The following is a 16158-nucleotide window of genomic DNA, read 5'->3' as shown; positions in this document are numbered from 1 at the left end:
ATGAGGCATAAACATATAATAGAACACGGAGTGAGGCAAAAGTAGGTTTACAGTTGTGAGTGCATGAAAAAAAGAGTTTATTCTTGTATTATTATTTATTATTGTATTCTTTTCCAAACAAACAACTGTAAACCTACTTTTGCCATGCCTTGTATAGCTCAGCAAAAGATGTGAAAAACTATTAAGTTCTGCAACATGAATGAGGCTTAAAAACATTACACTAAGGGAAAGCAGCCAGTCACAAAAGACGCCATAATATATGTTACTTATATGGAATGTCCAGAAATGGCACATTTATAGGGACAAAAAAGCAGATCTGTGATTGCCTTTGATTGGAGGGGCAAGAGTAGCAATTGAATGCATATTGGCTCAAAGAAAATTTAGCGGTTGATGGAAAAGTTCTAAAACTACATTGTGGCAATGGTTTCAGGGCTCCATAAATTTATTTAAAAAATCACTGAATGGTTCATGTACATGAATGTCTATGATATGTAAAATATACCTCAATATATTTTATAGCTGTTTTTAGAAAAAGGGTAAATAATGGAGAGGATATTTTGAAATATAACTAAAATAAACATAAATAACAAAATATCTGTAAAATGCTTTAGTCTTGCAAACATATCATGGTATTCTAAACTATTGTCATTTGAAGAAAAGTGTTCTTTATTCTCGCTATACTGCAGTTTTCTCATCTGTAAAATAGAGATAATAAAAGTAACTACCTCCTGAGCATTTGTGAAGTTAAATCAGTTAATGTATGTGAAGTATTTAGAAGCGGTCCTGACACACGAGCATGAAATACATGTTAATTAGACACTAACTAGAGATCTCATGTCGCTACCAATCACATACACTTTATAATATCAATTTCTTTTGATGTTCTTTTTTCTGGTAGAAAAAAATGGGCATTAAAAATTAACAATACTTTCCTGAGATGGCATGGGAAAAATGCATATTAATAGATACTGTTCAAAAGGGATATGGGAAAATATCCTCAGGAAATTAGGAGTGCCATGGAGTATATCATGGAAAACATAATCTACAAAAACTCATTTTGGTTTTCTTTTTATTCCAGAACAAGCAATCAATTCAAAGACTAACCCGAGTCCTTTCCTCTCTCATTTTCTCCCTTACCTGTTCGTTGCAGCGCCCATGCTGACCCTCTTCCTTATCAATTGCAGGAAGAAAGGAAATGCCCCCCTCTAGAGGTAATAAAATTAGAGGGTGCAGAAGTCGACATTGACAGCAGTTTGGGAAAACCATTTGTGTTTAACTGTGTGCCGCAGTCTGGAAATAGAACTTTTTGCCTCTGTGCAACCTCAAACCAAGAAATGAAAAGGTAACTCGCTCATCTTTTATCTTACCAGATTCATTGGGGGGGGGGGGGTGCTTCTTCAACAGCAGGCTTACAGATGATTGGGATTGGAACAGCAAATTCATAGCAGGAGCCAAGAAAGTATCTGTTCCTTAGGTATGAGAAGTCTGGTCCTTCACTATCCCCCCAGGTTTTTCTAACAGAATGTCTAACATAAGCATCTTCTCCTAACTTACTTTGGATCTCCACATTTTCCTAAAAAACTTAATAATGCCACAGTTCATATCTAGCTTCCCCAAAAGGTACCGAATTTATTTATTTTAAGCTAACTCGATGGGTAATCCCAGGCATAAAAGTAATGTGGTATGGCTATAATTGAACACACTACAGTGAGGTGAGCAACATAAATAATAGTGATGTAGCTTGGTGGGGAATGAACCCAGTTGGCACTTGTCAGCATACAACCCAATCAGAGGGTAGACGTGCACAGGCATTCTCAGAGGGTGACTTACAAACTCCATTCATTTAGAGACTTATGATCATTATTCAGTGTATAACCTGCTTTAAGGTTTCTAGGGCTATGAGTATGATGAAGCCTTCAGAAAGCTCTCAACTAAGACTATAGGGCATTTATTCCAATATTTTTAATTCAAAGTAGAAATTGAGAAGTGCTACAGGAGAAGACAAAGGTGGCACAGGAATGAGGGGAGGAGAGACAGTCTCTGGTGTAGGGCAGAGGGAGGAGTTTATGAACGGTGCAATATCAAGTCAGACAAGCAAACAACAGAAGAAATGGAACAGAGGAGGAAGAGGGACTGACTAAGTCAAACTTTTAGACAAAGAGCAAGCAGTATGGTTTGATTGGAAGTTATGTAGTTCAAAAGGAAATTTCAAAAGATTGGCAAAACCGTATGGGCTGGGGTGGATAGACTGGTCATGGCTAAGGAGACAGGACTAAGAAAATTCAGTTCGGCAAGTAGAGGCACTAATTGCGCCCTAAAGGAGACCACTATGTCCAAGAGACACTTGAGAGTGTCTATTTACCAGTCTTCCCATATTTTAACAACCAGTGCCTTGCGGTTAATACATGAGTTGCTATCAGCCCTGCTGGTATTAATAAATGCACATACCTTAGTAACATGAAAAATGAATGAGTTTGCTCTAAGGCACTAATTAAACTATAGTAGAGAAGAATAATTTATTTTAAATATGCCTGGCGGGTATGGGATTTGCCACTTAGTAACAGTAATTTTGTAAGAATGTGTTGCCCTTCAACCATGAACTTAAGAGAGTAAAATATATGTGAGCCTCAGGACCTTTCTGTCTGGATGATGGGTTTCCGGGAGAACAGCCAGCCCCTCCAAATGGCACTTATCAGGGACCCTCCAGGAAAGCACCCCTCATTTTACTGTCTTTCAGGTGGTTTGAGGCAATGCACAAAGCGGCCCATCCTGTCCGCCAGGTAAGTGTTCTCGATATTCATCTTGGCCTTCATTCTGGTTTTCTACTCAGAGGGGCAAAGGATCAAGTCCACCCTGGGACTTACCCGATCTGCTCTACAAGCTGGGAAAGAGGATTTTAAGTCAACAGGGTTTCCTACTCAGAGTCCAAGGGGAGCTTGCATTCCCGCTGCTCTTTTTCTTTCCAGGAGTGTGTGTGACACTGCTCCCAGTGAGCTCAGCGGGGAGCCACAAACAGGGGTGGAACTTGTTTCACACGGAGCAATCCTGTAGCTCCCCGAGAGGTTAGACACGCTGCTGTTTTCTTTTCATTCCCCAAGTCCAAGGCATCGGGGATGGCTTGGGATAGTGCGGGGGGCCGAGCAGCTGATTAGAAAATGAGTGTCTTAGTTCATATCCTTGTTCTGGAGACATATTAGGCCACCTTTCTTTCACTGTCCTTGCTAGTTCGTGATTCCTAGCCTTGGAGCAGTATAATTTTTAACTTAGATTTGACCTATAAACTGACAGATAACTTCATAACACCAACAGGTGAGTCATCACTTTAGCCCTAAGGCATTTGATATTCCTTTCTCTGAGCTCATGCTATGACCTGGGGGAGGGGCGTGCCAGGGAGGGGAGTGAGGGAAATTGCTTTAATACCCAACTGCTTCATTTTTATACTCTGTATATGATTTCTAATGGGGTGATAGATACACGTTCATATTTAAACACATTCATTTCCTCACAAAATGGCATATAAGCAAAAGGCATTTTCAGTTAATCATCTTCTGTACATATTTTGGCTCTTGTCTATTTTGGAACATTTGCCTCATTTGAGCTTGAGTGCACTGCCCCGTGCCCTGTAACTGTCCTTCCAGAACAATCGCTGGCATCATCATATGACAAACAACAGGACTCGTGTTTCATATCACCTGGAACACAAAGCTCACTGCACTCACCCCCTCTTCAATGCGCGCTCCCAGTGAGCGACAGTATTTTAAGAGGGATCGTTTCTGCTAATGCCCTCAGTGTCCGCAGCGGAGTGAAAAAGGAACAACCGAACCCCCAGCGGGCTCCCACTTCACAGCAAGGAATAAAGCCAGCTCCACATTCTGAAATCTTTCGCAATGCCTTGTTTCAACTAAAGAGCAACAATGAAACTAAATAAAGAGAAACTGGCTGGGCGCCAGGCATGGTGTTCTGATAAAGAGATGAAGCCTGTGTCCTATGCCTCGGGTCAAGTTCCCGGAAGAACCTGCCTCTAAGGCCTATGGACTGAGGACTACCGGCCAGGGTAGAGGATCTTGGTTTATTGCGGGCCTGCCGTAAGAGCCCAAGGCCCGGTCTGGCCTGGGACATTTAACTTGTTCCATTGCACACATGGGAGTAAAGCATGAACCAACCGGGGGCTGCTATTAGTCACAGTGGACCTACCTGGAGCAGGGCAAACGGAACCAACCCTTACAGACAGCGCCATTCCAACTACTCTTTGAGGAGATGCCTGTTTCCACTTCCTTTCTATACATCACTGGTGTCCTTTTGATTTCCTCACAGTAGAATCCAAAGAGGAGGGCTGTCTTTGGACATGAAAAGGGAGAAATTCTCTATGGCCAAGATATGAATTCAGGTTTTCTAGCCAGTTGCTCAAGTATTCACATTGCTTTAGCAATAGAATCGCTGAGAATGTGGCTTCTCTGAGGTGGAATAGCCTGGGTGTGATGCCGCTGGCTCAGGGAATGTCTGGCGCAGGCTGACCACTCAGCCCACCCCTTTGTGCCGCACCTGCAGAACCATGTCTGGGAAGATGTTACTCTGCACAACAGTAGCCTCCCACCCCTGGCTATCAAGAACCCGGAGTGCCTGGGCCTTCTGCACCAACTGGACAGAAGCACGGACATGTGGGCCCAGCGCTACTGCATTCTGAAGGACGGCTGCTTGTACCTCTACGCCAGCATTCGCGCCACCCAGGCCTCAGGTATGGACTCAACTTTCACATGAAATAACAGTAATTACCATAATAATAGTAATGACATCTTAGCTTTATGGAGCCCTTACCAAGTCTTGTGCTATGTAATTCACCTATATTAACTCAATTATCCTCCAAAGAAGAGGTACTACTGTAATTTCCATTTTACAGATAAGAAAACTGGCTGGAAAGTCTACGTAACTTGACAAGATCATATGTAGCAAGCAGTGAAGCTGAGCTCTGAGCACAGCCAAACTCCAGAGCCTTCCCCCTGACCCCATGCTTTTACTGCCTGGAAATGAGAAAAATCAACTCCATTCTTTCAGACACTAAGGACATTCAGAGTCAATGTAGTGACAGGTAGTGACTCCACCCTTTTCTCACAGTATCCCTAATCTTAGATAAGTGAGTAAGAAAAAGAACTTTAGCTGTCAATTTTCCCTAAGCAAGTTCCTTAACTTCCTAAAACTTTCTTTCCTCATTTATAAAATGGAAACAGCTATCTATTTCACAGGACTTTTGTTAAGATCAAATGAGATAATTGCCAATGGAGTCACTTAAGCTCTACATAGAAAGCTCTCTATTTTACACATGTATATAGATATATATGCATTTATTATATTTATTAAATTGTATATATTAAAAACTATATATACAAAACAAGTATTTAAAAAATACAATTTAATAAAAAATAATTGTGCCTGATTTCTACAATAAAGATGACTTAACCTTCTTATAATTTTTGACAAAAGAGATCATTAGTGTTTTGTTTGCAGTTGGACTTTTTCCAAAATGAAAAATCCTTAAATAGTTAGTAGTAGTGAACATTCTGCAATCTCGGCCATTTAATTTCTTTTTGTAGCATTAATGCTTAGGTGTAATTAATCTAGAAAGACATGGCAACTGGGAAATGAGTATCTTGTGACAATTTTCTATCTTCTTGGAAGGGTACAAAAGAGGTACAAAGCAAGCCTGGCCCATTTGCCATCATTCAGGATGAACAATACAATAATTCTCTCCACTTAATCGCCCTTTGGTTTTGAGAGTGAAAACATGACCCAGAGTATCACTCAACTATTAACAGACAGAGGGCATCTCTATGCACTCACAGGACAGCCTGTTCCTATTCAAGTCCAAATCCACAGCTTCAAGCGCCCGACACCAGGGTGGGAATGAAGTAAACACAACAAACCTCCAACCTGGTCATTGCCTGGGACTTGGTTATAAAGCATCATTATAAAAGTCTGAACATTTTAATTCCCAAATCAATGAAGCTCATTTTCAAGAGACTGTTTCCATAGCTAGAGAGGAAATGTTTAGGATTGAATGCTCAGACTACTCCAAACTGAAATATCAACACAGTGCTGCCAAACCCCTAGGGCCAGAGACAGCTGCTGATTCCAAAAGTTTAAAATAGCCAGTGGCAGCCAGTAGATGGCTTCCCTTAATCTGAAAAGTCAGAGGAGGCCCTACTTAGAAAGTCCTAGTTGGAGAACTGGAAAACAGCTATTAATAAATGGCCATGGCCAAAGTTGCCAGTTCGATCCCCGGTCATGGCACATACAAGAATCAACCAAAGGCCCGGCCGGTGTTGCTAAGTGGTTGGGGTCGGGGTCCTATTCCTGGAAGGGGGCATATGCCCAGGTTGCTGGCTCAATCCCCAGTGGGAAGCATGCAGGTGCAGCTGATCAATGACTCTCTCTCATCATGGATGTTTCTATCTCTCTCTCCCTCTCCCTTCCTCTCTGAAATCAATTAAAAAAAAAAATCAAACCAATGAATGTATCAATAAGTGGAACAACAAATCGATGTTAAAGCACCCTGCACTCTATCCAAACATGGTCACATTCTATTTCCTTAGCACACCCTTGGATGTTTTCTGACCCATCTCTTTGCTTGTGCTAACTCCGTCCCCAGAAACAGTCTCTACCTAGTGATTCCCTAACACAAGTTGTCCAGATTCTACCTGTCCTGCAAGTGCTTTTTCCATTGTTAGCTGTCTCTGCTATAAAGCAATCCCAGATGGTCCTGGATAAACAAGCATCTCCCTTTTCCGAACTTGCACACTGACCTTTTTATGACACTTATCACCCTCCACTTTGTATTTTTATCTTTATTTAAGCAATCCTGTCTCTTCTAAGGGATTATATGCTCAGAGATATAATGTGTATTTAATGAATGAATGAATGACCCATATCATTTCAATTAGCCATTATTCCCATGAAATGTTAGAAGTCTGTCATTCCCTCATTTAATAGTAGAGAAAGATTAGAAAACTGAAAACCCAATTCAAAGGTAAAACCAAAACTCAGGCCTTCCTGCCATATCCCACTCTTTCAAGCTATCATGAATTACCTAATTTCTAATTCCTTTCTAGAAAATATATTATTTTGTGGTTTAAAAAATACTTAATCCAAAGCCATTCATTCTTCCTCAGCCTTAAATCTTGAATATTCCTATCTCCACAGGTCATCAATTTCTAGCCCAAATTATCTCAAATATGGATTGAAAGAACATTTTCCTTGCTGAAATTCCAACAGAAATTGTATATCTAGGCCATGTTCTAAAATAGAGGCCTGTGGTTTTTAGTTTTACATGACTCTGCTCTTCCTTGAATAAAAAAATACCACTTGCCTGAGCATATACCTTGTTCTAAACGGTGCATGTTACTGCCACCCCCTCCCCACTCCCACCCTGACAGCTGCTGGGGCCTCACAGAAGCTCTCCAAGGGTTAATCAGGTGGCTGTACTCTTCTAAAGTCTTCACCCTTCCCTAGATTTCAATTTTAAATTGAGGTTTACAATCTATTTTGGAGAGCCCTGCTCAACCTTTTTGTACATTTTAACTTCAGTCATGACCCGACGTTCACAGCCAGTGATCTGGCACAGTAAAACTAAGATAGGATTGATGCATAGCCACATCCCAAAATAAATATGCCCATCCCCAGTGCCCTGGTTAACCACATTTTTTTAGAGGACTGGACCACACTGCTCTGGTGTTTTGAAGTGGGAAAGTTAGCATGTATTATGGGATGCTCCCTATGTGTCCAGGACTTGGATAAGCACTTATGCTCATTGCCTAAGATTGATATTTGCAAAATATCCCCTGGTATTTCACCATAATAAGTGAGAAACTAAGGCTTAGAGAAGTTAACCATATCCGGTGGTCACCCAGCTAGTAAGTGACAGCGACAAAATGTGAACAAATGCTATCTGAATCCTGTGCCCCACCTCTTAGCCACAGTGCAACGTGTAGTTCTCCCTGACAGAAAGTAGTCTCTGAAAGTAGCTCTCAGTCTAGTGCGCTGTTTGTCTGGTCTCTGTACTCTGAACATCAGCAGTCCAGCTGTTTATCACAAGAGCCACGGGGCTTGTGAGGACAGCAGAGACACTTACTGAGAATGGCTGAACCCACGATGTGCCATAAACACCGCAGGCCCTCAACTACGCCACTTAACTTAATCATGTCACATGCACGGAATGCGAATCGTTATTATATTCATAGAGATTATACAGAGTCTTCGCCCTCATTTTCAGTTCTTCCAAGTGATGCCAAGTGAGTGGCCTTCATGCCGGTCGAATCTAAAATTCCTCCTTTACTTGTATTGTCCAAGCTCTGCTTGGCTCTTGCACATCCCACCCTAGCCTGGTTCCTTGTTCTCCAGCCCTGTGAAGGTCATAACCTTGAAACAGGCCATGATCACCATTTATACCAAATTGCAGGTTTTGATCCCATTACTGAGTCATGCAATCAATGTAGTAGGTTGGGACCAGTATTTAAAACTAGAATATAATAGAATTGAATAGAAAATATTATGACATTTTGTTCTAAATGTACGAAACATTTCATAAAATTTTGTTCTAAATGTACGAAACATGTAGAGGTCTGTTTTTATCACAGGCAAAACAGTTGGGAAAATACAAAAAGACTGCCTCTGAATATATGCTTATCCCGTCAGTTTTCGGTTCAGAATTGTAGGGTACTTACAAGGGCTCGGAAATTCTTGATTCTTAAGAGGAGCATGGTAAAACAGAAAAAAAATCACATCTGTGACCAGAAGAACCACATTCAGATTTTGGTCTCCCGCTTAGTGTGTATGCTTTGGCAAATCACCCCTTTCTATTGCCTTGTCTAGAAAATTAAGATACTTATAGTATGCCGAAACCGGTTTGGCTCAGTGGATAGAGCGTCGGCCTGCGGACTGAAAGGTCCCAGGTTCGATTCTGGTCGAGGGCATGTACCTGGGTTGCGGGCACATCCCCAGTGGGAGATGTGTGGGAGGCAGCTGATCGATGTTTCTAGCTCTCTATCTCTATCTCGCTCCTTTCCTCTCTGTAAAAAAATCAATAAAATATATATATTTAGAATATGCCAATCATATTAGTTGACTTCTGTGGCCACCACTTCATAGAGACATGGTCCACTGGCTATAGCATCCTTGTTGCTTTACTGTTCCATTTTTATTTATTTTATTTTTGATTTACTTTATTTCATTGATTTACCTTCTTTATGAACATTTGCTATTTCTCATTTCTGAAAGTTCCTGTAATATTTTGAGCATGTCTTATTTCTTGTAACAGTCATCTGAGATGCTAAGACAATACTGAGGACAAGAAAGGGAAGACAAGAAGAAATAACAGGGAAATGAGAAAGAGCAAGATATGAGAAGCCACACAGCCCTGATTTCCTATAAAAACCTTTACTGTTCCATTTTTATTTATTTTATTTTTTGATTTACTTTATTTCATTGATTTATCTTTATGAACATTTGCTATTTGTCAAGGAAAGTGCTGGTACTTTCATAATATGGATTACTGGTGTGCCTGTGCCTGTTAATGCTAAAAAGGTATTGTGTGAGGATTCTAGAAGCCCTTTAGTCAAGTGCCTCTTGACAGGCCTGAGCCCTTTGTCATTCACCATATACTTGATTTTTTCCCCTTTTATCTCTCTCCAGCCAAAGCTGGAAGGAACAAATTGTGACTTTTAACTATGCTTCCTGAATAAGTCACATCGAGGTCTGTGAGCAATGGAACACGTAATGCTTGCATAGTTTTTGTGAGAAATCTCTGTCCAAACTTTTGCCAGCTTGCTATTTATTGCTGCTATCCAGGAGCAGATAGAGACTAGCCCAATGAGGTCACCTCAATGAGGTAATTGGGTTATAATTGGATGTCTTCACTGTCAATCATTTCTACACTATAACTAGTTAGAAAAGGGGTCAGGTAACCTTCCTGTTTGTAGCAGACACATTTGGACAGCATCTTCTCTCCATTCTAAGAAAGGGTAGGGATAGGGGAGGGTATTCATATCTTCTCAGGTAGATGAGAAAAGGAAATCTCACAAGCAGGAAGATGTCAGAAACAAGTGCAGCAACATATAAATGCTGTGTACTATAGTTTGGAGCAGAAAATTAAGACAGCAAAATTACCCTCTGATATGTCTTTAGGTAACCTAGAGTCCTGAAACATCTACCACATTGCTTATTCCACTTCTAGCATATACCCCCAAAACACATATCTAAGCAAAATATGTACATGAACATTCATAACAACATTATTCATAACAAAACAATGAAGAAAATCCAATTATCCATCAACTAATGAGTATATGAATAAATAAAATGTGATATATCCAAACAATAAAAAGAAATGAAGTACTGACACATGATATAACATGGATGAATCCTGAAAACATCATGCTAAATGAAAGAAGCCAGTCACAAAAGACCACATATTGTATAATTCCATTCATATTAAGTGTCCCAGGAAAAGCAAATCTATAGAGACAGAAAATAGGTTTGGATTGTCTAGGGTTAGGTTGGGGCAGCAGATGGGACGTGACTACAAATGGTTATGGAGTTTCTTTTTGAGGGAATGGAAATGTTATAAAATTAGATTATGAAGATGGTTGTACAACTCCATAAATACACTAAAAATCATTCATTATACACTAAAAATGGGTGAATTTTATGATGTGTAAATTAAAGTTGACATATAATGCAAAGGAAGAGGTCACTCTATGATTTTAGTAAAAACCATTGTACTGGGTCTACTTAACAAAAAAAAATCTAACCCTTTCTAAAATGAATATTTTCCTAGTAGTTCTAAAATTGACTTTTTTTAAATGAAAAAATTAAAAAAACTTTAATATTATATCTAAATCCCCTTATAAAATAAACAAGTTTTCCCTTAATTTTTAAAGTCCAAAAGCCACTCATTCAGTTTAAAAATGAAAATATATGACTTCCTGACCGTGTATATTGGTGCCAGGTTAACCGAAAGGAAAACAAAAGTCACCCATATTCAAAGGGACCAAATTTTCTCTTGACAGTTCCTTACTAATGCATGGGCATGAAATAGTTACCGTGTGAGCAGCAAAAATCCAAGCTGTATTTTTGTCAGTACAGTGCACTAAAGTGGCTCCTAGAGGGAGGTGGGGCATGAGACCAAGAGTTAGCAAGAGCAAGAGAGAGGTTTAAACATCTCTCATCGCTGCTAATGATGTTGCCCGAAGTCTCTGCATGAGATGCAGGTTACCTCAGAGCAGTGGTTCTCAACCTTCCTAATGCCGCGACCCTTTAATACAGTTCCTCATGTTGTGGTGACCCCCAACCATAAAATTATTTTCGTTGCTACTTCATATTGCTACTGTTATGAATCGTAATGTAAATATCTGATATGCAGGATGTATTTTCATTGTTACAAATTGAACATAATTAAAGCATGGTGATGACTCACAAAAACAATATGTAATTATATATGCATTTTCCCATGGTCTTAGGCGACCCCTGTGAAAGGGTCGTTCGACCCCCAAAGGGGTCGTGACCCACAGGTTGAGAACCGCTGCCTCAGAGCATCAAGACATCATAAAAAAAAAACAAAAAACACTCAAGCGCTTGATTTTTCAGCACCTTCTACACTGATATCCTCTCCCAAACCCCCACGTAATGGAAAGAAATTTCATGCCAAGCAATATGTAACCACTAACGTAGATTCAAAGGACCATGGGGAGGAAATTATCTTTTAAAACCAGTCATTTACTCTCATTTTAATTCGAGTTGGCTCCCTCACTTCACCCTGTGGGTTCATATTTGAAATGTGCTTTGCATTAAATATGCACAAAAAGGTAAGAATCTGTGTTGGTTACAGAAACTGCTGGCAGTCTACATTATTCTTCAGAAAGGATGCCTTGCCTGGCTGGCATGGCTCAGTGGCTGAGCATTGACATATGAACCAGGAGGTCACGTTCAAGGTTGTGGGTTCGATCCCCAGTAGGGGGCATGCAGAAGGCAGTCAGGCAATGATTCTCTCTCATCATTGATCTTTCTGTCTCTCTCTCTCCCTCTCCCTTCCTCTCTGAAAGCAATAAAAAATATTTTTTTAAAGAAAGATGCCTGAATAGTTCTGCCCAGCCAATATTATTAAATTTTCCTCTAATGTGATATTGCAGGTGTCATTCTTTGATACCAAAAAATTTATTTCAAAATGTGTTCCCCAGGTAAAGAAGCTAACTTAGTAGGCCCACAGTAAACCAAAGCTCAATACCAAACATACATTAAGAAGATTGCAAAAATGGAAACCAGAAAACCCAAACTTTATTACCAATCTTGCCATTAATCATTAATGGCAAGACTGAAATAGAACAGCTGGACTAGAGTTTCCTTCAGATGCAAGTTCTTTTCTTGATACCTTTTCAGTCTCATTTTCTCTATTTTAACTCTTTCTCTATTCTCCTCACTTGTTTTTTCTTTTCTTTCACCTTCTATAGGTGGCCTATATCTACAAGGATATAGGGTCAATGAGCAGACCCTTAGCTTCAAGCAATCAATAATTGAACTCAAACCTCCATCTGAAGAATTCAAGACTTTCTATTTCTGTGCGGAAAATAAAACAGAAAACCAACGGTAAGTCAAGATCTGCACATTTCTTCTTCTTTATTAGTCCTGTCAAGAGCGTTCATAGCAAACCCTTATTCTTATTTTCCAACTTCAACTCTGATATTCAATCAAATCACTCCCTTTCTTTGCATAGTCTCTCCATGGTTACTATTACCCAGGATTCTTTTTCTTTCAATGTATAGAAGGTGGCTCTTCTCAAAGTATTATTTTCAAATAAAAAAGCAGTTTACAATTTTTCCCAAGGCAGTGACTGACTCAGGCTTCAACATAAAAAAATATAATACCATAATCTGTGAGGTTGTAATTTACTAACTCAGATTTGCTGTTTCACCTCCTTTCACGTAACTCCTATTAATATGTCCATCTGAATTTGGCCATTTTTTTTTATTTTGTCATAAGTCATTGAAGGACATGGGACTTATCCATCTAATTCAATATGTTCATTGTACAACTTGGTATATACAAATGGGCACTTGGTTCATAATGATTCTGGAGAAAAAAAGCACTAAAGTTAACAAAGACAAGGCCATGAAGCAGAGGAAGTGTGCTCTGGTGTCTAGAACATCCTCCTGCATATCTCAAGTCTCCCTGTCCTAACTCCAATCCCCAAGACAGCTGTGCCCTCCAACCACTTGGTGATCATTCCTCACCTCATACGGACACTTTCTCTCAACTAATAAAAAGTTTCTAATAAAAAATTCACAGTTATTTATTAAAACAGATGATGTAATAAAATTTCCAGAGACATTTGGGAGAACTAGATACACTGGTTTAACCCAAAGGAATAAAATTCTGAAAGTAGAATTTCAGGATCTCCAGCAAGTGACCATTTGAGGAAAGGAAAAAGGATCTCCCTACACCTTCCCCCATATGTAAATCTTGTCTGTTTCACTCATTCCTAAGGGCAGACTAGAGCAAGAGGAAAATGAATATAGAATTGCTAAATATTTTGCCAAGATTTTCTTCCTTGGGATGGTACTATACAATTTGGGTGGCAGATGAAGATGTTTCCCTTGAAGGTGAAGCTCCAATTGGCATATACAGGAAACAGAGTTAACTCCTATTCGATACAATGGACTGGCTTCTCTGAGAAGAGGTTGAATAGTTGGATCTCACCACCAAATCCATGAGTGGATATTATCAAAAGGAAACAATATATAATCATCACAGAAATATTTAAAAGCATAAGAGCAAGAGCTTCACAAAGTGGTTCATGGAGCTCTGGTTTCACAAGATACCCCACTCAGAAAAAATAAGCGTAAGAAATGATACAAAATATTACCCTTTTAGGTAATCACAGAGCACACTAACTTATTAATGTTGCTAAAACACCCTACCCTGATAGAAAGAATCCTGGTTAGTGCTCCATAGTTCCCATTACCCAAGCTTATCTGACCCAAACCATTTTTTTAATAATCCCTATGAACCACCCTTAGAAAAAATGTTATATATGCACATTAAAAAAAAATCATCCAAGAAAATGAAAGGAAGGGAGAGGAGAAGAAAGGAAAGTTAACTGCTGTGGTTTCCAAAATTTAACAAAGAAATATTTGCTCTAATGGCAATATTTGATTGCTATATGTGTGGTCAACAAAACTTTATCTTTAAATAGAAACAGAAATATTTTTTAAAGTCTTATAGTTTCATTATTCACCATTTACAAATATTGTATCCTCTTCTGATTCTATTATTTATATGAACACAGTTTTATTTCAGAGCTACAATTGCATATTTCTCATTTGGTGTTTTACTTTTTTGTTCAATCCAAAACCTAAGGAGCATTGTTCACTTTATTAATTTCAAGCTAAATAACCAAGAGAAACAATTAAAAAATAAATGAAATGATTGTGTAACATTTCACCTTCCTTGAATGGGGTGGTTTTTTAATGACTTGTCATGCACTGTTATTTCTGCAGCTGGATTACAGCTCTGAAAATGTCTATCAAGAAATGGCTTCCTTTGCATCAGGCTATTCAAGACTTCATCAATCGACCCCTAGAGGAGACCAGAATGTAAAAAGAATCCTAATCTTAAGAGAAAACATCCACAAAATCATCACCAGCTAGTTGTGGGGATAAACAAAAACATTTCTCATTATATAGTTTTTCAAATGAATGTTTCTCCAATATAGTAAAACTTTGTGATAAGATTATAGTTTTGTTTTTTTAATTAAAGCACCAAAATCGATGTGATATTCAAATAATCCAACTTCCGTCAACATCATTAATCCCCCTTCATGTTTTTCCCCCTAAGGCTGTACATGCTGGCATCAAAATATACTATGCCCTATCCACCCTCCCCCCCCCGACCCCCGTCTTTTGAAAACGTAAATACAATAAAGTTGATTTATTTTATTTTCTGTTTTTTATTCTTTTCTAAATGTTCCACTCTGTGCTTTAGCTATAGGCTTCTTAGAATGCCTACAGGCCCTGATGTGGGAAGCTGCTATTTGGGAAAATTAAAATCATGGAAATGAAGTACCTTAAATGATGAATAAATAAGTCAGCTAAACAAGGTCCTCTCTGTTAGGTCATCTTATAGTCAACTGACTCAAGTGACTCCTAGGACTTCCCACATGAAAAAAAAAAAGTAATATTATTGTTATAAAAATTAAACAAGGAAAGAATTAGACTAAATTTAGGGGAGAAAAATGCAAAGGCATAGGTCTTATTATTACCTGAATATTTATCATACTATAGGGGGCAAACACAAAATAATTAAAAATGTCTTGCTCTTGATGCTGACAGTAAAATTCAGAGAAATTGGAAAGTAAATTCTAACCATTGGGCTAATTTCTCAGGGGAACAATTTCTAAAAGTGTATCCAAGATGTCAGGATGCATTTGGAAGTCCCGTGCCTTCACTAATGGAACACGAAACAAAGAATCCAGGGAGTTCAACTACCAGATGCAAGTGCTCTGCAGCAGCTCAAAAATGAAAAAAAAAATAAAAATAAAAAATTGAAATCATGTCTTTTCATAAAATCATAGTATTTCAGAACTCATACGGGCCTTACAATGCAACCCCTTTTCTTCCTGGCTGAGGCTCAGGGAGGTAGTAGTCTGTTGAAGATCACCTTGGTTGTTACTGGCAGAACTAAAACTGAACCCTGGTCTTCACCGCTCTATCCACTGCTGCTTCCATTCATCCTAGGGCTCCTCACTGTGCTCACGAACGTGGTGTATTTTCACAAAAGCAATGCGACCACTCTCTCCCCAAAGTTACCAAAGACTTCTAGTCGTTGGCTGAGAACTGAAACATGTCAATTCCAGCAATGTTTATATTTCCGCAATCTCATGGAAGACTGCATCATCTTTCAAATTGTATCCTTTTCCAGCGAATCTTAAATGTGAAAAATATATCAAAATTTGAGTCATTTTCCTATACTCTTCACCTCCACCGCACGCCCCTCCCGCCCAGTGAACTCTTCAAACAGATGGCTCCAGTTTGCAGCTGCCTTTCACAGCAACTCAGATAAAGGCGGCTTGTGAGTAAGCATACGCTGCTTAGTTGCCATATTAAGAGAAGCGGCCCA

The 16158-nt window shown here is 39.2% G+C and overlaps 1 protein-coding gene across 3 annotated transcripts in view; it reads left to right on the top strand.

Annotated features, from left to right (window-relative positions):
• PDZPH1P overlaps positions 1-14978 on the top strand; it is a 96995-nt gene extending 82017 nt beyond the window's left edge. For 2 of the 3 annotated variants that reach the window (XM_006755139.2, XM_015558270.1), the window contains 5 exons: positions 1185-1342; positions 2738-2780; positions 4549-4735; positions 12495-12630; positions 14541-14978. In XM_006755139.2, the coding sequence (XP_006755202.2) occupies positions 1185-1342; positions 2738-2780; positions 4549-4735; positions 12495-12630; positions 14541-14640 (624 nt within the window). In that variant the 3' untranslated portion in view covers positions 14641-14978. The remainder of the gene's footprint in view (positions 1-1184; positions 1343-2737; positions 2781-4548; positions 4736-12494; positions 12631-14540) is intronic. The other variant, XR_001512423.1, reaches the window with a different exon arrangement.
• The last annotated feature ends 1180 nt before the right edge of the window (positions 14979-16158 follow it).

Source organism: Myotis davidii, unplaced genomic scaffold, assembly GCF_000327345.1.
Source record: "Myotis davidii unplaced genomic scaffold, ASM32734v1 scaffold473, whole genome shotgun sequence".
Classification (NCBI taxonomy): domain Eukaryota; kingdom Metazoa; phylum Chordata; class Mammalia; order Chiroptera; family Vespertilionidae; genus Myotis; species Myotis davidii.
This window is presented reverse-complemented; position numbering and strand designations above follow the sequence as displayed.